This window comes from Orcinus orca, chromosome 7 (genome assembly GCF_937001465.1).
Source record: "Orcinus orca chromosome 7, mOrcOrc1.1, whole genome shotgun sequence".
Classification (NCBI taxonomy): domain Eukaryota; kingdom Metazoa; phylum Chordata; class Mammalia; order Artiodactyla; family Delphinidae; genus Orcinus; species Orcinus orca.
The window spans coordinates 109,678,887-109,704,020 of NC_064565.1; the positions used below are offsets into that span (position 1 = coordinate 109,678,887).

Here is a 25,134-nt window from a genome sequence, read left to right on the forward strand (position 1 = left end):
TTGGCTTTTGGACTGAATTTTAATTTTTTGTCCAGAGATTGAATTTTGAGATTTGGAGAAAAGTCTATTTGAAACACAAATCTTTAATCAGCATTCATTATTCCCAGTGGCAGAATGTTCAATGAAATTTTTGTTGAAGTTTCAAATGACAGATAAACTCAGCCAATTTTCAGCACAATTCACCAAAAAATCAGAAAGGCTCTTTAATATTTTTGCACCAATTAATTTTATTTAGCACAATCTGTATCATCTAAAAATTAGGTGTTCCCCCCCCCATCAGTGTTTCCTTATTTATGAATACTTCTATAAATCCCTGAAAATTTCTACTTAAGTTTTTCTGTTTTAGGCAGACATCACACTGACATGACATTAAAACATTTGTCTGGGGTCATGATAGAAGAAAGCTCATTGTCTCTCCTGGGGCCACTGGGAATTGGCATGAATGTCATTCTGTGGTCACACAGGAGTGTCTGGAGTTATTCCTGAGGTAGAGTTTCAACGACAAAGCTCAGAAGAGCACAAAGTGAGGAGTAATGATTAAAAAATTAAGTGGTGATATTATCAAATAATAGCTTGTGAATAATACTGTGTTATCAGGAGAGAAAAGGATTCCTTAGAAATGGGACCAAGCCCTATAATTCTCTCAAGGAACTGTAAGTTTTAAAGAAATATACTTAATGGAAGAAGAAGGACAATGGCTCATGTGACAAAAAATATCCATTGTGTTGCCTGTTTTGGGTAAAATAAAACAAATATCTAAGCCAAGCAAGAGGGTCACTTCAGTTAGTATTTCTGCTCACAAATGAGGAATATCAAACTCTAGGATGGTTGGAGTTTTCTCATGGTTTGTTTCCATGCCACTTGCACATCCTTGCAAGCAATCAGAACCAGAATTTTCCAGTCATTGTTATTCACTGGGGTTCCCCAACATAGGCTGTTTAATTGAGATGGTATACCTGAACAGCTGCAACCAGTTCAGCTGGGTACATAGATATCTGGTCCAAAGCTGAACTTTCCTGGCTTTGAAAAGGTTCACTGGAATCAGACTTGTGAAGTGTGTCAATTTATGGCACTCCGTGACTTTGTGACCAGCAGAGTCCTTGCTCAGAGGCTATAGTGGTTGACAGAGGTTAGAGCCTTGTTCATTAGTTGTTCTTTGGTTCTTCTGGGTGTGGCCCATATGGATTCTGACTTGTAGCAGAGCTCTGCACTGTCTTTCGGCATTTGGTTGAGTAGATAATGAATATGCTTCGCATTAGGAAAATGCCAGCAATGACTGCAAAATAACTCCCATAAACTAAAAACTAGAGAAAAACAGAGTTAATTAGACACTCATGAAATATGACTATCTATGTTATTGATAATACATAGTGATGCTGTTGATTTACTTGGATGATGGGGTAACCGAGAATCAGGATCTTAATATGGATCTTTTAGATGTGCACAGTACTCTCTTTTCCCCTCTTAGAAGAACCAGGAATGAAAGGGTAAGCAATGCAGTAACTAAGAGTGTGGGCTCTGGAGTCAGGGTTGCTTGGATTCAAATTCTAGCACATGCCACCAATAGTGAAAGAAACGCTAAATCCCACTGATTTACGTGTCTATGTTTGGAGGATAGTGCAATGCTATATGTAATGTCTCCAGGAATGAGTTTTCGACACTGAGGTTACTTTTTACCTGCCTTATCCCCTTTTTTTCAGATCCACATGTAAAATGTGAAATTGGACTAATTTTAAGTCTCTCAGTACTCTGAGAGACTTAAAAGGGAGGTGAACTCTGCAGCCACGTACCCCTTCCCAGTTGCATCTTAGTATATTGTGGTACTGGACCACGGGGGAAGGAGGAGACATAAGGGGGACATGAAGGCAAGAGTGTTACCTGATAGGGTTTTAGGGACCAAAGGCAAATGCTAACCTATAGTGATTACTGCTCAAAACCTACTTGGTTTTACAGTTGATAGTTAAAGGCATGGCTAATTTTACTTTATTTTATTTAAGTTTTTTTTTTTTTTTGATGTGGACCATTTTTAAAGTCTTTTTTGAATTTGTTACAATGTTGCTTCCATTTTATCTTTTGGGTTTTTGGCCGCGAGGCATGTGGGTTCTTATCTCCCTGGCCGGGGATCAAACCTGCACCCCCTGCATTGGAAGGTGAAGTCTTAACCACTGGACTGCCAGGGAAGTCCTAAGGCATGGTTTATTTTAAAATTTGCCTAGCCAAGAAATTCAATACTGCCAGTGGTAAGGTTGAAAAAGCCCTCTGAGATGACCAGGTTATTCTACATCCCCCCCCAACTGCGTGAATAGGAAAATGGAAGTACTGCAGCTTACCTGAATGCGGACTGGCAGCCTCAATCCTCCCTGATCTACTACGATCACGGTTATAACGGTCTGAATCACCAGGGCAATGAAGGTGTTGATTCCAAACACCAGGGCATAGCGTTCCACACTCAGATTAACTGCGATCTGAAACCTGTCATTCAACATAGAATAAGATTTTTAACGAGAACGTACATGGGATTCTTATCTTTAAAAGAAAATGAAGAGAAAACAGTGTCTTGTTAACAGCACTTTTTGTCTAAATCTCCTCCAGTATAGACAAGCGGGCAGAACAAGGAAAAAATATATACTTAAAGGCTGAATTAAAATATACTTAAAGGAAATATGGCAAAATTCTTCCTATCCAATTTAATGGTTCCAGAAATTAAACCTAAATGTTCTTCCTTTGAGATGACCCATATTAAACTGAGGCCAGAATTGGAATTGGAATTGGAATCATCTTCCACTTCTGGTTTAAATCTCATAAGAAACCTATTTTTTATAATTATATAGATATTGAAATCTTATTACAAAGCACTTTTGAAAGACTGGCAGATATATGTTATTTATAGTTCTTCCTTGGAATGCAGGTAAAAGGCTTTGGGTTCTGAATATTCTTAAAGTGAAAAGAAACAATGTCATCTTACCTTAACAAAATACTCGCCTTAAAAAAAACTCAAGACACATGAGTTTGATACATTAAACAGATACCCTTTGGTGAAAAAAATGAACTTGCCTCAAGTTTCATCTCTTTCCTTTGTTTCATGATCTTTTCTCAGGGTCCACGTTTCCGTGTTTTGTCAATTACTTATCAAGCATTTTTCACAGACTAAAACTCAAAACTTTATAAAGCTTTTGGCTCTACTTTCATGTGATTTGAAATTCAAATGTTTCTTATCTCTTTTGGTTAATACCAAAGCATATATCCTATAGTCAGCTTTCTCTGCACTTATATATAGAACCAAATGTTTTTAATCATTAAAAAAATGATCTCTGGGATTCATAGTTTCTTGTAATCTTTGCATCTACTTTTTTCAGTATCCACCTTGCTGAAAATATTTTGTTTCATACAAAAGTATATGCCTGGAATTACTCAAGCAACCAAGTGAAATCAGAGGTGTAATCTAAACTTAATCATTCAAAATCAAATTGCATTACACCGTGCAAATTGGCAAACTGTTTGAAATAAAAATCACAACCTGAACATGTATCATTGCCTTTGGTTTATGAACTTACAGAACTTGTTTCCCTTGCTGACTAATATTAGCAATATTCGGTGAGCAATTAAATGAAAAGATGGCTCAATTGTGCCTAATTTAATATGAAGTAGTCAACATTTAATATTGCAATTGATTAAAATCCTTCCAAAGTTCTCAAAAGAATTACAGGAATACAGAAAAGAGAATATGGTTTAGTTTTAGGACTGGGAAGAAATGCTGAGTAATACTTACACTGCTATGGTGATAAGAAGCATATAACCGGTCTTGAATAACAAAAAGCCTGCATAGCATGCCCATATGCTGGTCGTGTAATGCATGAGAAATAGAGAGCCTGCATTGACAACTGAGAAGATGGCCAGAGCCAACTCTCCCAGAAGATCCCAGTTGACTTTCACATAACCCACTGCAAAGGCAGCCAGGGCTCCTAAAGAAGAAACATTAAGGAAGATCCAACATATTGACTTTGCCCATGGGAAACATCAACATGTTCTCTTAAGAACTCAGGTCTCAGGTAATTCTGAAAGATAAACATATTGCTTTCCCAATTCGTGAAAATAGTGTGATCCACCTAAATGGGGATTTATCCATGTCTCAAGCATGTTTTCCTTTGGCTACTCTCTTTAATTTCTATTCTTTCAGTCATTTAGTTGTCACACTTTTAATTAGCATCAACTACATGCCAAGCACTGTTCTATGCAGAGGGACTAGAAAGGTTCCTAACCACCCACAGAGTGGGGAGAAATGATACATAAACTCAGTCACTTAATACAACATGCTCAGGGCAGGGATAGATAAAGGTGAAACAACTGCTCTGGCAGTACACCTAGCCTGTTCATATTTGCCTTTCTTTATTGTTTTTCTCAGTGATAGGTAACAGATACGTTGTATCAGGTAGTAAGTTTTAGTCTTTATTACTAATCTTTCTTAATTTTACTTCTAATCTCCATCTTAATGTCTTCAAGATCTGGCTTAATTTACTTGAGGTTTTGGGTGAACAATTTACAGAGTTTAAAAGATTGAATAATTGACAGTAATTAGAGTTAGTAATTATAGTTCTCTTTAACAAAGTGAGAGATATTTATGTTTCAAATTATTGAGATTTGATTAACTTTTCCACATGTGATCTAGGCAAGAACCACACTGCAAAAGACATAAAGTTACTTTTCTTCCCAGAAATTGGAATGTAGGAGAGATAATTTCAGTGAACTAACTCTAGTACAGTCTTGGTTTCCAGGAGTTAAACTGAAATCTCCTAAAAGGGAGACAATAATAAAACAGACACCACATGAGGTTTCTGAAAATTTATGTAAAAGAGGGTGTGGACATCTCCCACTTCCTAGAAAAATACCTTCAAAGTCTTAGTTGAATTTAAGTTTCCATTAACCAGGATATAAATATTTATTGTAGAGGGAACTTCAAAGGCAGATTTTCCTCTGATATTAGAATCCTGACTCACATAACATCTTCCACTTCTGATTTAAATCTCATAAGAAAGCTAATTTTGAAAATTTGTAGTGTAGAGCCTGGAATTGCTTAAAGATGGGCACTAGCTAAATCAAATTCTTTATTAACAAAAACCCTTCCAGTGATAATTTGGAAGTCTTAAAAGTTCAGTTCATTTTCTAAAATAATAAAAACACCTTTTTTATACACAAGATGCCTATTTTCTCTTTGATATTAAAAACAATCCTGAAAGAACAGGGGGCATTATTAACACTTTTCTTGATGATGAAATGGAATCTTGGGAATCTGACTAGAATGTGATCACTTGGTGCTGAATTCCGAGTTCTTGAGTTACCAGTAACTGCAACACATTAAATAGAAATGTCCTGTCCCTCTTTTTGCCCCACTGCCTTCTATTCCTGGAAAAGGTTAATATGCCTTCTGAACAGACCTAATTTACCACCATGGAGAATTTAGCAACTGGAGAAATGAACTTGTGGAGGGTAGCCCATCAAAGGAAGATCAAAGTTTACTTACCTCCAAAGGTTGCAATAGCTTCTACTGCTCCATTATATATTATGGAACTCTGGCCTGGTGCCTTGTAATCCCACAGGACTTGAACATAGTTCAAAACCTGGTTAAAACCTGCTGTGGAAAAAGACCACCATAGGGACCAGTAAAAAAGATGTTTTGAGGAATAACACTCCTTCAAATCTTGTAACCACTGCACAAAAACTCTCAAAGCTACATTTTTTGGCTTTGGGCTGCTCCAATGGCCATCATATGGGTTCCCTGAAACAGTGACTACTTCTTGTCCACCTGGTTCATGATCCTTTTGAGGTTCCTCTAAGACAGCATCCTTTCCTGGTGGCTTTGGAGGAGCTTCTTTGCTGGGTTTTGCATGAAAAAACATGCTCTTCTTAGGCATCGGTAGGAAAAGTGAGAAAAGGAAGGCCATGGAGACAGAGGCCAAGGATATGACGTTGAGGTAAAAGTACGATAGGTTGGCCAGGGATACCAAGAGTTGGGCCAGCACTGAGGCCGCCGTGTAGGCCACCAGCGTGGCACTCCTGCAGTAGCCACTCACTTTCTGATAATGCTCTGGGCTGACCACGCTGTAAATGTAGGCATAGTAGGCCACCTCGGTGGCAGTGACCATCCCATAGAAGAACTCTACGACCTGCATGGTCTTCACTCCTTGGCCAAACAAGAGCAGCAGCCAGGTAATGATGAAGCTGATCCCTTGTAGGTTGATGACTGGCTTGTAGCGGACGTAATCGGTGAGGATAAACACCGGGAACAGCAGCACCAGATATGAGTATGTCCACACGGGGAAGATCTCATTTGTGATCTGCAGAGTTGAAAAATGGATCCTGTGACCATGAAGCACCAGGAAGTGAGGAGGGTTACCTTTCTCAGATTCGTGTATTACTAAGGTACATGTCGCTTGCCCGATACAAAAGTCTGCATCCAATCAAATAGGGTATTCTTCGTATTATGAGAAAGCACAATAGAAAACTGATTTTCAAGGAACCCAGTAGGAAAGGAGAGCTCCCCCCACCCCACCAAAAAACCCACTTCATATACTTACATGCATCTCCGTAGAAGAATATATTGGCTTAATGTGCAATCTGAGCTATATTAAATTTATAATAGTATGTACACTAGAGCCCAGGCATACCTCATTTTATTGTGTTTTGCTTTATTGTGCTTTGCAGATATCGTGTTTTGTTTTGTTTTGTTTTTCACAGATTAAAGGTCTGTGGCAACCTGCATTGAGCAAGTCTATTGACACCATTTTTCCAATAGCATTTGCTCACTTCATGTCTTTGTCACATTTTGGTAATTCTTACAATATTTCAAGCTTTTTCATTATTATTATATTTGTTATGGTGATCTATGATCAATAATCTTTGATGTTACTATTGTAATTGTTTTGGCTTTCTTTAGCAATAAAATATTTTTCAATTAAGGTATATACTTTTTTTAGACACAATGCTATTGCACACTTAATAGACTATAGTATAGTGAAAACATAACTGTTCTTTTTTTTTGCGGTACACGGGCCTCTCACTGTTGTGGCCTCTCCCGTTGCGGAGCACAGGCTCCGGACGCGCAGGCTCAGCAGCCATGGCTCACGGGCCCAGCCGCTCCGTGGCATGTGGGATCTTCCCCGACCGGGGCACGAACCCGTGGCCCCTGCATCGGCAGGCGGACTCTCAACCACTGCGCCACCAGGGAAGCCCCATAACTGCTTTATGCACTGGGAAATTTAAAAAAAATTTGTGTGATTGCTTTATTGCAATGTTCACTTCATTGCGGCGGTCTGGAACCAAACCTGCAATATCTCTGAGGTGTGCCTGTAAACTAGTTAAAAATTGTTCAACAGACACTTGTGGGTTTTTCAGGCTATTAAAAAATACTATTCTCTTCTTGTTCAGAGATAACAACACTAGATAAAGCAGCTACAGTGTTAGAATAATCCAGCAACCTTTACCTTTATGTGATTCACCATTATGACAAAAATCTCAGCCTTGCAAGTCTGGATGAACACCCAGATGAAGACAGCACAGGGTAAATCATCTTGCAGAATTACGGTGTGGGAACAAGCAATGCATTTCATCTCCTTCCTGGCCAAATTTGCTGGGCTCCCAACCCCATTTGCCTCCAATTCTACTGATTTGTCTCTGCTCACTCAATTCTGGCCTCACTTTAATATGGGTCATCTCATGGATTTAGTCAGAAATGCATGGCATCTCAAGGTTCATTCACAGAAAGGACTGAAGAAGTTGTTGATCTTTGGGGCGTGATAGGTACAGGTGCAGGTCAGCTGCATTAGACTTTGTTCTGTGCCCCCTGCTTTCTCCAGCAACCTCAGTGGGTTCCTGTTTCAATGACAGGGGAATGTTCAGTGATTTGAAAGGCTAATGTAACTGGGCTGCGCCTCTGAGGTCCAGCTGGTCCATAGTGGTCAAGGAAGCAGACCCCTGGGGCTCACTGGTTGATTCTGGACGTCTATCTGTTGTTTGCTTTGTCTTAATAGTGACATGCTTCCATCTGGGAAACTTTGAAACAGAGTTGCCCCTAAGTGATTTTACACTACAGTAGAATGAGCTTGCCCTTCCGTCCATACTACCTTATCACCAAATAAAGCGGCATCAGTGAGCCTTTCAGGTGAAGCCACACACTCTGCAGTGTTTTCTTAGCTATGGCTGGAGTCTATAAAACCAGCCCAGGGTAATTCTCCGACTGGGTCAGTGCACTTTCTTGTTGCGCTTGTCATAAAAAAAAAAAAAAAAGAGGTGGATCCTTTGAGTAAGAGAATTGGGACTTCTGGGGAAGATAAAGCTGGGAGATAAAGCTGTTAATGTCTCACCTGCTGATAAATAGTTTTTCAAAATGGAGTTAGTGTCCTAAAGAAATGCTACAATTTTTAAACAGATTCTGCTTATACCCCAGCAGGCTAAAAGTTTATTAGGACTAGATCCTGTGCCTGGCATCATTGATTTTATTTTAGGATTAGTATAATAGAATTAGGATTAGTATAATAGAATCAATGAAGACTTGACGTGTTCCCATGCATTAAGCCTAATGTTAGACGTCTACAAAAGTGAAAATATTTATTACACATGCAATGTGTTTTGGTTTCCCATTTTTGCAAGTGTGAGGAGGAAAGAGTAGTTTGAACAGTTCTATAAAATAACACATACTATGAAGATGGGATTCACTGAGGTCAGTGTGTTAATCTTATTTCCAGCTGAATGAAAACCTCACTCTAGGTCCTTGTTTGAGTCCTGTAAGATTAAACCACATCAAGATATGTATGTATATTAACTCACCTCTTCACTGGTCAGGTTTTTATCTGGCCCAGATAAATACAGCATAAGGAAGGGTTCTGAGGGTCTCATCATGGAGAAGAATCCAAACAGGCAGAGGATCACAGTGGGATAAATCCAGGAATGGCTCGCTGAAGTTTGGAAACAACTCATGGCTGATCAAATGGAAACAAAACAAAAATTAACTGATGTTTATTCTTTCTGGCATCCTGGATGTCATGAAAAGCTCATTTCTGAATGTTTAATGAAAGGACAAAGTTTCATCCATCTGAAGCTGACCTGAAAAGGTGAGTGATGAATAACTGCTTTCAAATATTCCTTAGGAGAATCAGTCAACCCTCCTTTGCCAACAAACTTCTTACTCATTATTGCTGCGGGAAGAGTCCCACCTCTTTAGTGCTCTCCGTCATAAACATGGTAATAAGTAGCTACTAATAATTGGTAAACAATGGACCAGTGGATGTTTAAAAGTAAGTAAAACATTGGCTAGTGAATTACTGGTGTACAGGCATACCTCAGAGTTACTGCCGGTTTGGTTCCAGACCACTGCAACAAAGCAAATATTACAATACAGCAAACAGCATATGAAAATTACGTTTACACTGTGCTGTAGTCTATTAAGTGTGAAACAGCATCATGTCTAACAAAGCTATGTGCGTACCTTCATTAAAAAATACTTTATTGCTGAAAAATGCTAACCGTCATTTGAGCCTTCAGCGACTCGTAATCTTTTTGCAATGTTAACATCCGAGATCACTAGTCATGGGGTCACCATGACAAACATAATAAAAATGAAAAAGTTTGAAACATTGTGAGAATTACTAAAATGTGACACAGAGTCACGAAGTGAGCAAATGCTGTTGAAAAAGTGGTGTTGATAGATTTGCTCCAGGCAGTGTTGCCAAAAACCTTGAATTTGTAAAAACTGCAGTATCTGTGAAGGGCAATAAAGTCAAGTGCAATAAAACGAGGTCTGTCTGGACATGACCTTCTAGGAGGTCAAAACCAAGAGAACAGAGACTGAGTTGCTCAAGGCTTCTTCTGTCTGCACACTTTATTTTGCATGGAAACTTCTGACTCAGAAATCTTCATACACTGTATTTATTTACACCTTTTCCCTCCATCAGGCTCTCCCTTGCTTAGTATTGTGCTTGACACATAATAGACCTCCAAGTTATTTTTGTTAGGTGTCTATGATCTGAGAATTTATAATTCTTCAGTTAAAAACTTAAACTGGATAAAGCTCTGACTTGCCTTCTTTTCCATATTTCCCCCCTTTTCCATCCTGGTGCTAACTCTGGGCTGGGAATAGAAGGTGTCACATCTCAGACTGTTCTTCCTCTTTTCTTTTTGACTGGGCCCATCTCATCTCTAAGTCTGAAGTTTCACACCACTCAGGGGGGCAGGTAGCTCATTAACAGTTCATACTCAGTTCATACGTTTTTCCTAACCCAGAAATAAAATTGCTTGAACTTCACATTTCAGAGAAAAACCCCACTAGAGGATTTCATTTATCACTGCACAGAAGAACAAGAACAGCAAAGCCCTTATTTTACGGTGGCCACGTTTGAAAACATCTTGCTTTTTCATGGGGATTACAATGTGCAACGGGAAAGCTCACCCTCATGCCTTCATATTTTGGATCAAGCATTACTTTGTAAAGGGGACACATTTTTTGGTGGTCTTGCGCGTGGTTAAGTTCTCTAAGTCCTAGGAAAGAAACTAACCTGCTGTATGATGCTTTTCTGTATCTAATCTAACTAAATCCTCATAATAACTATAACACACAATAATTTCCCAGATTCCCAGGTGAGGATATGGGAGATCCAAGATGTCCAACAACTGGCTTCAAACCACATGGTCAAGATTTGAACCCAGTCTTCCTGGCTCCCAGCTCCAGGGTCCTGTCACCTGCTCTACTTGGCCTCATTCTGGTGGCCTTCCTTGGCTGCTGTTATTAACCTAATGACATCCTCTCCCCACAGTGAGGGAAGTGTTTTTATGAACACATTCATGCTGAAGAGTATGGCTTAATACCCAGAGCTTCCAGGGGCAATTACAGGTTAAAAGTGGGCCAGAGAGAGGGGAGACGATGCTCACTCCACAAGAGCAAGGTGGGGTGGGGACTCTGCTAGGGGCTGAGGAGGTGGGGGACCTGCTGAGTCACACCACTGGCCTGCCACCCACCCGACCCATTCACAAGGTGGTCCCAGACAGCTGCGTCGTTCCTCTCTTAAGTTAAATGAGTTTGTTTCTGTCAACAAAACCCTTGATGAGGCTGCACAGAGATCAGGGGAAGGATATGGACATGGAAGTGGATTAATGTGAGCAATGTGACAATGTGAACTTCTTGCCAAGAGCGTATTGCATTTGACGGTCCTCTACCTCCTGCCTCAGCCTAGAATGCACGGGATTTATCTTCTTCCTGAGTTGCTACCAGGGTTTGTGAGTAATGTTTTTATAGAAAGGGCTATCCTGGGTAGGCAATTACTAAGGCTTGGCCATCTTTCAAAGGGTAGTCTTAATGGGGTGACATCGGCTGACTCTACATCTAGAACATTCTTTCCATGTGCTGACCATGGATTGTGCACTAACTCCACAAGTCATTGTTCTCTCTGTGCATCTCAGAGACCTAGGACTATGCCCGTGGCCCCTGGGCTGAGAAGAGACCCCTGGCTCATCTATCTTTCCATCTGATAACTGTCCTCCCATCCAAGTATTGATATCAACCAGGCCCGACCCTGCTTAGCTTCCGACATCAGGTGGGATGGGGTGTGTTCAGCGTGCCAGGGCCATAGACACAACTGTTCTAATAGTGCTGCACCATTGGGTTTAGTTGGGAAGGTCAAGCCGAGAAAGACAGTATATGTAAGCAGGAGGGCAGAGCCTTTTGTCTGTTTGGGTCATTTCTCTATTCCTGTGCCTAGAAGAGCTCTCCACACAGTAAGTCTCATAGAAGGAAGGGGATGAACCTCTGAGAAGCAGGAAAGCTCTGTCTGGATTTCCTGAGGGCCCTTCCTAGTAGCACCAGGTAAAGGCCAAGGAGCTTTTCAACTGTACAAGCACCTTGCATTCAGTTGCTCGTCTGTAAAGTGGGATAACAATGCTACCTGCATGTGTGGGCTTTTTGTGGGTACCAAGGGCTCTGATACCTGGAAGGGACTTGGCGCCTTGCTGGGCACAGAGCTGCCGCTCAAACATGTCATTTTCCCTCCCTTGGCTCTCTCCACGTGGCAGGCCCCACAGTGATTCGGGCTTAATGAGGAGAAAATGAGGGAGGGTGTCTGGGTTTAGCTGAAAACAACTGAGAAACACCTGGGTGCGGGGGTCACACGTGGGCCTGGGGTTGCTGGGCTTCCTTCTCTCCTCCTTTTCCAGCCCCTTCCCACAGAAACAGACGCATGCTCCAAAGCTAGTTTTTCTGCCGGAGGAAATGAGAGAAGGCATCTAAGCGAACACGCGCAGGAGTCCTTTAACCGAGGAGGGCTGAGTAGAGCAGCTGGAGTTTCCTGGTTTAGCTGCAGCAGGAGCTCCTACGCCCTTTCTGAGACCCTGTCTCACCTGCTGGCGATTCTTCAGCCTCCAGGGCCACGGCCCCTGTCCCCGCCCGCTGCCTGCTGCCCCCTGGGAGACTCTGAGACTCTGGGCTGCTGGTATCTGGCTGTTCTTCTCCCTCCCCCCACCCACTGCCCAGGGTCTCCTCGTCAAGCACTTGCCTCACTGCATAGCCCTTCTCAACCCTGGCCAGTCACTACGGACTGTGAACTTGACTCGCATCATCATCACCGGGGGTTTGGTGAAAATACGGCTTCCGGGACTCCAGCCCTAAAGTGTGATTCAGTAGGCACAGTGAGGCCTAGGCATCTGCATTTATAGGTGCTGAGTGAGTCTGATGCCTGAGGTCCAAGAACCCCTCCTCCCTTATCCATGCACTGGGCTGAGCAGCTCCACGCCACAGTGTGGTGGGGGAGGTGGCGGAAACCATCCAGGGAGCTTTCCCACACCTACACATACACCTATTACCCCCAAATTCTCTGCTGGACCTCTAGGCCCTGGAGAGTCCAGGACGGGTGGAAGAATCCTCAGGGGATTCCGACGTTTCAGATAGGACTTTCCAATCCTGCCCCACCCGCTATCCCCTTGGTGCGCACACAGCGCTCCGTCTGTGCCCTGTTCTGTCCCATCCAACCTAAACTGCTTATCCAACAGTGTCTGTGTTCAGCCCTGAACAAAGCACCATGGCTCTGGCTCCTTCAGTCACCACAGCGATTAATATATATTTAAATAGGTATACATATTTTTATTATACATTTATATATTATGTTAAATTATAATATAATGTTAATATATTTTATTATATATTTATGTTATATCAAATTATATTATATATTTATATTATATATAAATATAATTTATATATTATAAAATTTATAAATTTATATATTTATGTTATATATAATATATAGTTTATATATTACATAACATATATTTATATATTTACATATTACATATAAAATACAATATATTTATATATAATATGATATATAATTAATTATAATTATATATTATATAATACAGTAATGCTCAACTTATCAATGGTTCAACTTAGGATATTTTGACTCTTTGATGGTGCGAAAGTGACATGCCTTCAGTAGACAGTGTACTTTGCACTCTGAATTTTGATCCTTTCCCAGGCTAGTGACATGTGGTCTAACCCATCCCTTCTCGTCATGCTGGGCAGCCGCAGCCTCCGCTCAGCCAGGCGATCAGGGTGAACAACCGACACACTTACCACCTTTCTGGACCCTGACAACCATTCTGCCTTTCACTTTCAGTACAGTATTCCATGCATTACATGAGACATTCAATACTTTAGTATAAAACAGGCTTTGTAGTAGATGATTTTGCCCAACTGTAGACTAATGTAAATGTTCTGAGCACGTTTAAGGTAGGTGAGGCTAAGCTGTGATGCTTGGTAGGTCAGGTGCATTAAATGTATTGTTGACTTAGGATATTTTCACCTTCTGATGGGTTTATTGAGGCCTAACCCTAACCCTTGTAAGTCAGGGAAGATCTGTATACAATATATTATATATATAAAATTTACATAAAATTAGGATTGTTCTAAGGATTAGAGACAAATAATTATATAAAGCAACTATATTATAGATTTTATATATATATATATATATTATATATATGGCCCCCAATTTCTCAGACGTGGGAACTGAACCTCCCCAGAGCTCGTGGCCACTCAGCTAAAAAAGGTTAAATCTGAGTTCAGGGTTGGGTCTGTTGGTTCCAAGTTTATCTTACTTTTCCCTGAGGGGTAGATGCCTCCTACTTCCGTGGCACCATGCCCACCATCTCGACATTTTCTTCTTCTCATTTCCTTGCCAGCTACCCCAAAAAGCGCTGTCAATATGGGCTCTAGGATTCCAACCGAACCACCTGGGTCCTGCCCAAATCCTCTCTCTCTTAGTGAGAGAGTAGAGAAGCCTGAGGCTACTGGCCTCACAATGCTTGGAAGTACTAGTTATCTTCTTTTGTTTTTATCTTATTGAGGAGATGCTGCTCTTTCTGTCATCATGACTATGACTATGATAATCAAATCACTTATGCAATTTCTTTCTACAATTTTTACATTTGGAAAATTATTTTAAAATTTTAAATTGAAGTACAGTTGATTTACAATATTGTGTTAGCTTCAGGTGTACAACAAAGTGATTAAGTTTATATATATATATATATATTTTTTTTTTTTCAGATTCTTTTCCATCATAGGTTATTACAAGATATTGAAAACAGTTCCCTGTGCTATATGGTAGGTCCTTGATGCTTATCTGTTTTACCTATAGTAGTTTGTATCTGTTAATCCCATACTCCTAATTTGTCCCTTTTGCCTTCCCTCTCTCTTTGGGTAAAAACAAGCTTGTTTTCTATGTCCGAGTGTGCTTCTGTTTTGTATATACATTCATTTGTATTATTTTTTAGATTCCACATATAAGTGATATTATATAGTATTTGTCTTTCTCTGTCTGATTTATTTCACTAAGCATAATATTCTCTAGGTCCATCCATGTGGCTGCAAATGGTAGTATTTCATTCTGAGTAATATTCCATTGTGTATATACATACCACATCGTCTTTTTTTTTTTTTTTTAACACGTTAACTTATCCTTCCTTCCTCCCTTTCTTCCTTCCTTCCTTTCTGGCTGCATTGGGTCTTCGTTGCTGCACACGGGCTTTCTCTAGTTGTAGCAAGCGGGGGCTACTCTTCGTTGTGGTGCACGGGCTTCTCATTGCAGTGGCTTCTCTTGTTGTGGAGCACGGGCTCTAGGCATGCGGGCTTCAGTAGTTGTGGCGCGTGGGCTCATTAGATGTGGCTCGTGGGCTCTAGAGAGCAGGCTTAGTACAGGTGCACAGGATTAGTTGCTCCGTGGCATGTTAGATCTTCCGGGACCAGGGCTTGAACAAGTATCCCCTGCATTGGCAGGTGGATTCTTAACCACTGTGCCACCAGGGAAGTCCCATACCACATCTTCTTAATCCAATTGTCTGTTGCTGGATACTTTGGTTGCTTCCATGTCTTGGCTGTTATAAGTAGTGCTTCTATGAATACTGGGATGCAGGTGTCATTTCGAATTAGTGTTTTCATTTTTTCCGGATATATACCCAGGAGTGAAACTGCTGGATCATGGGGTAGCTCTATTTTTAGTTTTTAAGGAATCTCTATACTGTCTTCCACATGGCTGCAAATTATTTTAATTTTTCTTTGACAATTTTGTGAAGTAGATAGAGGAGGTGGTATTGTCCTTGTTTTATATATAAGGAAACTGAGGGCCAGAGGCAATAAGATTTGTGCCGGTTTTCACATTTAAACAACATTAAAACCTGAACTTGGACTCAGTTTTTCTAATTACAAGTTCAGTAATCTTTCCTCTTACACTGTGTTGAGAGTGCCTGGCTATATCCTCAAAATTCCAATTCAAATTTATTTTAAATAGTGTTTTTCAGATTGTCAGTATCAAAAAATTTTAGTGGGTTGCCAACAGGATTAAAAAAAAATGTTTCAGAAAAACATTAAATATCAAAGTGCACTGCAGAGTATGCCTGTGTTTTCCAAAACTTCTGTTTGGAATATATCAATACAGTTGACCCTTGAACCACGGGGGGTTAGGGGTGCCTACTTTCCTTGCCGTTGAAAATCCAAGTATAACTAATAGTCAGCCTTCTGTGTTCGCAGTTTCACCCTATCCATGATTCTGGATCCGCGGATTCAACCAACCAGCTTGGGTACTACTGGAGTATTTACTATTGAAAAAAGTCTGTAAATAAGCAGACCTGTGCAACTCAAATCCATGTTGTTCAAGGGTCAACTGTATATATATATGACCACACTGTACATTATTGCTGTGGATACAGCCAGTGGGTTAGAAGTTTCAGAGGAAAGAATAAGACTAAATATTGAATGACATCCCTCATAAGCACACTTGTTTACATCATCATAGAACACCTATTCTATCTGGAAGGACCACAGCCTTCAGGGCAACGTACCATTCTGGAACAGGCTGGGTTTTTTGCTACTTGACCACTTATCATTCCACTTGAACCCCATAAAATTATCCTCCTTCTGAAGAGAACTCTAAGCTTTCCTTTGCTTCATTGAATCTAACCTGAGGACATGAATCAGGTTGATTTTCTGAGTTGGCACTTTTGAAAGATGTTTTTCTTTCCCCTTTCTGCATTTTCCAAATAAGATAATCCTTTCCAAAGCTGCTCCTGTGGCAGTAATTCTCACATATTACTCACATGCTCCGTCACTGTTTTAAAAAAGGTACAAGGACACTCACTGTGCGGGCAATAGATTAAAGGAGAAAAAAAAAAAAAAAGGGCAGTCTCCAAACAAGTCAGCCTATCTGGCTACCATGATAGGTTAAAGGAGAAAAAAAAAAAAAAAAGGGCAGTCTCCAAACAAAAGTCAGCCTATCTGGCTACCGTGACTCAAAATCTACAATGAAGACGGCGCAAGTAACATGAGAGGCTGTATGAATCAGCAGAGACTCGGAGCAGCTACATCGACCATAGAGACTTCCTCGGTGGCCTGGGATGCCCTGGCGCACTCTTCAGAGGGCGAACTCCAGCTGACACAGCAGATGGAGCAGGTGAGCCCTGAGCTTTAGCCTCTGCGTCACTCCTGAGCCACGGTGGCCCCAGGCAGGTTGCAGTCTCCCTGTGCCTCCTACCCCGCAGGCCAGACCCAGCTGTGCTATCTGCACACATGGGGGGCACATCACACGGGCCCTGGGCGTACACTGCCATGTGCACCACTGGGGCGACCAGCCAGCCCATGTGACCTGGAACGAACCCCAAAGGTCACCAACACCTTTGTGATGGGAAGCGACCCACCTAAATGACTTTGGGATCTATGTGTTCCTTTCTCTTTTTGCTGGCAGGGGGATAATGACTTTTTTTCTTTAAAATCCACAGCCATCCCACCAGGGATCCTTCATATTCTACTGTTAAATCTTCAGCATCTCTCAATCTCTAATTTAGATCTAGTCCTAGAAGGTCCCACATTTTTACCGCTGCTTCCCTTTCTTCAAGGTATGTGGAGACAGTAACCTTCTTAACATAACAATCCCCTTCTAATCTGACTTCATTTTGAGGTGCTCAGAGGCTTTTCTTCATCTCCTAAAAAAATTAAGATTTACTTTCAACTATGATCAAGTTGGGCTGGTTGTTTCCATCTGCCTTGGAAAAATTTCTTTCTATGCAACCTCTTAACTGTTTTTAGTGTCTTGGTATCAGAGTTCAATTTTTCCTCTCCTCTTTTATTCCAATAATTACTATGTTGTTGACTTTTTCCATTTCTTTTGTTCTTTAATCACATCCTTAAATCTTTCCAACTGGTTTCAGGCCAACACTCTTTTCTATATGAATGTGCATAGCTTTAGGAATAATCCTAAGTGTTTCCTTAATTTATAATATCATCCCTGAAACTCCCATTTTTCTTATATTGACTACAAAAGAAGTTCATTTGTCATTATAATTCTATGGTATGGGGAAAATAAAACTTTTTTTTAATGGAAAGCAAACAAAAATATTGACTTTGTTGCCAGGATCCCATTTTGAGTGAGTTTCAAGGTTAACCTAGAATGCACATTTCCTGGTTCCTCTACCAGGGAGTCCAGAGCCCTCCACTTTGCTGTATGTCCTTCAGTTAGTCTTAACTTTTAGACTCATTGTGTGAAATAAACATTTTCCATGTTTGTGCACATAAAAATTTTCATGTATTATTCCTGTATACCACAGGGACCCGTATTGGGCCTATGACAACTTGGACTTCATCTAAATTTCAGGCATGGACAGTGTCCTATTTCCTAATCCATAGGCTGTGAATATATACATAAAAATTCTTATGGCCGCAAATTTCTAAATACATATTTCCAGTGGCATAGGACAGGCAGCTATTAAAAAGCAAGAACTGTAGAAATTGACGCATACCAGTAGGCTTCCTGGCTCTGAGATCTGGGTGGATTTCCTAGCTAAAAAGGACCTTAGTTGATCACATCCCCCCACCCACTCCCAGAAGATGGAATTCTGCTCCCAGAGCCAAAGTTTTCAGAGCTGCGGGGCTCCCTGAGGCAGGGGTCAAGACCTTCCCCCAAACCAGTTTTGCAATGGTTCCCACAACAGAGGGCCTGGAGTATAAGGGACTGGGTCAGCAGAAAGGATTCATTTTATTATATCCTCTTCCATGCTTGTTTAGAAGATGCTGCCAGAGCTCAATGAGATGCTAATAATTTTGAAGGAAACTATCTAGAAGCCTCCGTCTCCACCCAGTTCCTATCCACCCCTCCTTACTAATCATTCCATTCATCTCGGAGAGGGTGCTTGACAAGACGACCAGCACCCGACAAGTGGGCATAATTTTCAGAACCTTCACTGTAGTCAGAACACCTATCTCAAATAACAGAGGAAGAGATTGATAATTTAAAATAATTATGAATCTCACAGCCTCTAAATTCCAAAGGGCTTGGGCAGCGGGGCAAGTAGATGACGTTTGCAAAAGGTTTCACTCCCCAAGGCCCAAAGCTTTTGTAAAAACAGAGGTAGAACCAATATTTGTTACATTTTCCAAAAAGCTCACGCTCCCCTTTTGGGTTTTCAACACTGCCAGGCCAAGCTTCTCACCAGCTAGAAGCAAATCAAAAATGTAACCACGGAAAACTGAAACATTCGCTTTTTGCTGATTGAGAATAACAACTAATTATGCTTTTTAATCTACTTCCTACTAAAACAGAAGAAAATATGACTTTGAGTAAAACATCCAGCTCAAAGAGCTGCAGTCTGCTTAAGTCAAGACAAGGCAGTGCTGGAGGAAGGGCTGGGGAAGTGACTCCAGGGAACCGCTTAGTTACTGTTCTCTGCTGCAAAATCAGGGCTGGAGGGTGATTGCAGCAGTTTCTAGTGAGCTACTGCATTTTAGCTGTGACTTCATTGTATTTCAAATGCATTTTACTTATCTCTGTCTCACTCTCTGCAGAAAAACGAATTTGACCTCGTAAACTCTAGTATCATAGAGGACCATCTAGAAGAAAACGTATCTTTGTGACCTAAGGGCTGGCAAATATTTCATTGCAGTGACAGCAAGGACACAACTTGAAAAAGAGCGATACATTGAATTTCATCAAAAAAAAACATATTTACTCTTCAAGAGATACCATTAAGAAACTGGAAAGAAAAACGACAGAGAACACTTCCCAACCACTAGAAGGTCTAAGTACAAAAACACTAGCATACCAAATGTTCACAAAGATTTAGAGCAACTGGGTTTGTACACGTAGCTTGTGAGAATGTGAAATGGTACCAACTCTTTGGAAAACCTTTTGGCAATCTATACAAGAAAGTTCAAGCATTCATAATAGCAAAAGAAAAAAAAGGGAAGCAACTGAAATGTCCATTAAAAGGTGAATGAATAAACAATGCTGTATATTTAAGTAACCAATACTGATTTAATCAGCAATAGAAAGGAATGAACTATTGCAAAAATTTGGTTGAATGTGGAAAACATTATGCTGTCCCAAAGAATCAAGACTTAAAACTGTACGATTCCATTAATACATATAAAGTCCTAAAACAAGCAAAACTAATCTGTAGTGGTAGAAATTGGATCAGTGGTTGCCTGGGGTAGGAGATGATAAGGGAGCGACTGACTGCAGTGGAATACAAGGGAACTTTCTGGCGTGATGAAAATGCTCTACATCTTGATTGTAGCGCAATTACAAACTTACATTTGTCAAAATTCATTTGCATTTTATGTACATTTTATTTTACGCAAGTAAACGATACCTCAATAAAGATAATTTGAAAAAAAAGAACGAATCATTGATACTTGGAATAAGGCAAAATAAATCTCAAATATTATGCTGCCTAAAAAGAATCCAGACACAAAAGGGACACCCTTATATGATTCTCCTACTGAGAGAAATCAGAACAGTGGTCACCTCTGGGGGCAGGTGGGGTGGGAACTGTCTGTAAAGGGGCATGAGGGAATTTTCTGGGGGTGATGAAATATCTTGATAATATCTTGATAAATATCTTATATCTTGATAAGCTCTAGTTACATGGGTGTATACAATTATAAACACTCAAACTTAAAATCTATACTTTATATTGTGTATACATTATACCTCAGTTAAAAGAAATACACCTGCTTCCCCCCCATCAGAGCATTTTGCCGTGTAGGACTCCCCAAAATTTGCACTTTTCTTATTGGTGCAACAACTAAGGTTTTTCCAAATTCTACATCGGGGCAAGGCCTCTATTTAATCCAAAAAAAGAACATCATCTTTGAAACTGGGTCTGTCCTAGAATATTGGAATGGAAACAGTGACCATAAATCAAATCTAGGACAGGCCAACAAACTTTGTAAGTCTGGGCACATACAACATCCTTCAAAGTAATACAGATAGAATCAGAGTTACCTGCTCCTTCTGTGCCCTGAACCTAGTCCAGTTTCCTGCCTTGAGATCCAGCTTCGGCTCCTTCCTGCTGCCAGCCGCTGCGAGTCCCTGTCACAATGCCCCTTCCTTTCATTGGTGTTTCAAGCCCTCCTCCTTCAGAATGGAGCTGTCAGAAGCAATAGCTTTATATGCACCAAACCTCACCCGCCTTCTGATGGCTTCGTACTCTGGAACCCACCCTGTTCCGTAGCCACCCTCTTTAGAATGCCATTGAATAAAACAGACAAAGAGATTCAGATCTCTCTAAAACACAGATAATTAGGGAGGTAAAAATAACAAAACACTTCCCTCTGAGTGCTATTACTAAAGTAATCTAACTTAGTCTCTCTAGAATTTTGTATGAAGTGACTTAGAATCTAAGGAAACTATGAAGTAGTCCTATATCACCCACCACCCACTCATAATCCTTCAGGTAGCCCCCTTCCCCCAAACCAAACCAAAGTGAAACCAAAACCATGGAATCAGCACTGAAATGCAGCACACACACAACTTCAAAACTCCACACAACTTTAAAAGGTAATCAGGTCCAGATATTCAATATGCAGGCTCGAATAGTTCTGCTTTTGGTCAAAACTACAGCAAGAGTAGATACAGGTGACCTTTAAACTATACCCTTCGCATTCCATTTTATCATATGTGGCGCTCTTTTTTTACTTGCACGAAACATATGCTGAGGAATTAATCATCCCCTCCCAGATTGTTTATTCTCTGTATGTCTATGCTTAGATCAATCTGGTCTTAGGTGCAGCTGGAGGAATATGCCTATCAAACCATCACCCTGGCGAAGTCACCCCATCACATCTAACCACTGAAATGCAGGGTGGTAATTAGTCAAAGGCACGGGGTGGGGTGGAGGTGGAGGGAAAAAGTGCTTCAAGGAAAAACTAGGCATCGTCTGAGCTATTTTGCAACTCTGCACAGTAATTGTAGTAACTCAGAGGCAATGTGAAATAACTCTTGTCTGTAGACATGAAAATGAGTGCTGTCCAAGGAAGGTATAGCCTTCTTCCCCTCACCTCCATGGAAAACCAGTTTTACCTCCATTTCAACATTCCTGATCTATAAATGTTACCAATTCTTTGGATTCTCCTTTGATCTGGTTCTAACAGCCTTACCAGTTTCCTCATTAATGAGTTAATAAAACTTTTAACATGTGTTTATTTTTCAATCTGTATGAGAGTCATGACTATCTCTTTCTGAAAAGTATCTTTTAATACTTAAGTATTCACTGTGCCTCCAGCCCCTGCAAATAACCTCCAATTTATTCTTCTGAATCTAAATGATTTGCAACTAGTTGTTAAATTACCGAATGAGCTTTGATCTTTTGACATCTCACTGCAGACTACCCAGCATTACGCTTGTTTATTTAATTTTTTTTTATTGGGATATAGTTGTTTTACAATGCTGTCGTAGTTTCTACTGTACAGCAAAGTGAAGCAGAGTTCCCTGTGCTATACAGCACGTTCTCATTAGTTATCTATTTTGTACATATTTTGTTTATTTAATTCTGTTCCCTAGGTTTGTGTTTGCGGTAGCCAGTGTGGTCCCGTGGAAAGAGCATAGGTTTAGAGTCTGAAGCCCATGTTCCTCCTGGCCCCGCCCGCTGATGGCAGGCATTTAACTTTTTCCAGCCTCCTCTTAAAAATGGGGATAATCGGGCTTCCCTGGTGGTGCAGTGGTTGAGAATCTGCCTGCCAATGCAGGGGACACGGGTTCGAGCCCTGGTCCGGGAAGATCCCACATGCCGCGGAGCAACTAGGCCCGTGAGCCACAACTACTGAGCCTGTGCGTCTGGAGCCTGTGCTCCGCAACAAGAGAGACCGCGATAGTGAGAGGCCCGCGCACTGCGATGAAGAGTGGCCCCCGCTTGCCGCAACTAGAGAAAGCCCTCGCACAGAAACGAAGACCCAACGCAGCAAAAATAAATTAATTAATTTAAAAAAAATGGGGATAATCACACCCACCCCATGAGGTTATTTCAGGAACTGCTCCATCTGGTTCTTGGCCCATATGAGGTGCTCAACACAGCTTCCTTCCCGTCTCCCTCATGCAAGCACGCCTTGCATATCCAACCAGAACGAACACAGCTGGGCCCTCATAGTTCAGAGACAGTAATTTCAGAAAGGTACACAGTAGCTAATTTCACCTAAACTGCTAAGGGGCAGTGAGCCAAATCAATTCATCTCTAAATACTTAGGCTTGAATTGCATTTACCATTACCTAACCTTGAGAAACCACTGTTGGGCCATAACCAATAATGACCGAAAGAAATTAGTATTTTTGTCCATTTCAGCTACCACTAAGACAGCTTGAAAAAAAAAAAAACATGTAAGCATACTTCCCAGCTACCATAAGTGGGTTCAATAAAGCTAGTATTGCAATAAAGCGAGTCACAGGAGTTTTTTGGTTTCCCAGGGCATATAAAAATTATGTGTACACTATATCGTATCCTATTAAGTGTGCAATAGCATTGTCTAAAAAACCCATGTACATACCTTGATTTAAAAATACTTTAATGCTGGGCTTCCCTGGTGGCGCAGTGGTTGGGAGTCCGCCTGCCAATACAGGGGATACGGGTTCATGCCCTGGTCTGGGAAGATCCCACCTGCCGCGGAGCGGCTGGGCCCGTGAGCCGTGGCCGCTGAGCCTGCGCGTCCGGGGCCTGTGTTCCGCAACGGGAAAGGCCACAGCATCTCAAAATACTTTAGTGCTAAATAAATGCTAACCATCATCTGAGCCTTCAGCAAGTGGTGGTAGTAACATCAAAAGTCACAGATCACCATAACAAATACAATAATAATAAAAAAGTTGAAAGTACTGTGAAAATTACCAAAATGTGACACAGAGACACAGAAGTGAGCAAAAGTATTTAAAAAACTCCATAAAGGGAAGTATGTCTGTATTTGGAAGTTATGTTTTGGTCTACTTAAAACACGTACCTTAACGAAGCCATACATTTTGCCTTACGAGACACCAATATGTTCTGTTGTCTGCAGAAGCAAAACACTTCTGTGTATTTTTAGAAAACATTACTTCCTTCACCCTTTTCATATTTTAAGCGCTCCACGAGCTCAAAACTTTTGCATATTTACGGCAGCAACATGGACTTGATAAGTAATTGTTACACGTTTTTAATGAATTAGGTATCCTTTCCAGAAATATTGTCGTAAGATACGACTGTATTATTTTAAAATTTCAGTTAAAGTAGTCTCAATAGGGTGCCGGATCTCTTACCTTTAAAGTCCCCTTTCTTTTCCTCACTAGGACCTTTTCGACATTCTTGGATGGGGATCTGGAATTGTGTGCTAAGATTTCTTTTTAGTTAAAAGCTGTGACCATGGATGTAACTATGGGGAATGCTGGCCCTTTACCAGAATTCAGGTTTTATTTAATCTGCTTTTCCAGATGGTTGAAAGTAGCAATTCTAGCCAAACCTACTTGGGCAAATCTCAGCACTGTGGATGGCAGAGCTATGGATCCGAGGGGGAGTAGCAGCAGGAAGCAGCTGGCTGTCCGCCAAAGGCCCAGGGATGTAACCCAGGCCAGTCCAAACCCTCCTGCTACAGCGCAGGTACCCGCCCCGCTCAAGCTCCCGAAACTGGGGGAAGGAGTGGCGAGGCGGCCGAGGGATGAAGGTATTTCTTCAATTAATTTACCTCCTGGAGACATTCTTACCTACAGGAGGGGATTTCTGCTCGCCAACTTGCTCACAGCCCGGGATATCAGGCCCCCGGGACCAGCACCCTCAGCAGTCGGGTATGATGAAGCCAGGCTCTAAAGGTAGCAGCGGGGGCGGGCCCGGAGGCGGGGCAAGGGCGTGGCCGGCCCTTCTTGGAGCCGGTGGCCCCGCCCCAAAGCTTTGTGTGGGCTCTTTACAAGCTTCCAGAACCTTTGAACTAGAGGCGGGAATCCGCGGTCTGCGGGCAAACAACTCTGTACCTGAAAAGACCAACTGAAAGTAGTATGTTGATACCCAACGAAATAAAGCAAGATGAGCAGAATGCAGTGTCGATCATCTGCTTACAAATATGTCATTTCGTATAAATCCATCTATTCCAAAAATTTATGAGAGAGGCTCAGTCATGATTCCCATGTTGCAAATAAAGTGAGGCTGAAGGAAATAAGACTGGGAAATAGAGAAGCCTGGATTTTTGTCAGAATATCCGAGTTCCAGAGCCAATGTTTATAGCGATTGTTTTTGTTTTTGTTTTGAACGGTGGTGAGGTGGTGGTTTTCTGGAGCTTTGAGAATTTTCTAATACAAATAGTCCATTTATTAAATACTTTTT

The 25,134-nt window shown here is 41.1% G+C and overlaps 1 protein-coding gene and 1 long non-coding RNA gene across 3 annotated transcripts; one reads left to right on the forward strand and one right to left on the reverse strand.

Annotated features, from left to right (window-relative positions):
* Positions 1-220: 220 nt before the first annotated feature.
* On the reverse strand, positions 221-24,631 carry LOC101277628 (thiamine transporter 2). 2 transcript variants are annotated; one of them, XM_033426147.2, is made up of 6 exons: positions 24,522-24,631; positions 8,821-8,972; positions 5,519-6,332; positions 3,770-3,962; positions 2,331-2,472; positions 221-1,304 (listed from the first exon to the last, which is right to left on the reverse strand). In XM_033426147.2, exons 2-6 carry the CDS (start codon positions 8,968-8,970, stop codon positions 1,146-1,148), a joined length of 1,458 nt encoding a protein of 485 aa, XP_033282038.1. In that variant the 5' UTR covers positions 8,971-8,972; positions 24,522-24,631; the 3' UTR covers positions 221-1,145. The 2 variants fall into 2 exon arrangements, with proteins under 2 accessions (XP_033282038.1, XP_004262971.1); XM_004262923.3 differs by lacking the exon at positions 24,522-24,631 and adding an exon at positions 20,808-20,946.
* LOC117200912 (uncharacterized) lies at positions 16,802-20,169 on the forward strand. Its single transcript, XR_004482713.2, has 3 exons — positions 16,802-16,982; positions 17,308-17,424; positions 19,367-20,169. It is a non-coding gene; the product is annotated as an uncharacterized LOC117200912 (long non-coding RNA).
* Positions 24,632-25,134: the final 503 nt, after the last annotated feature.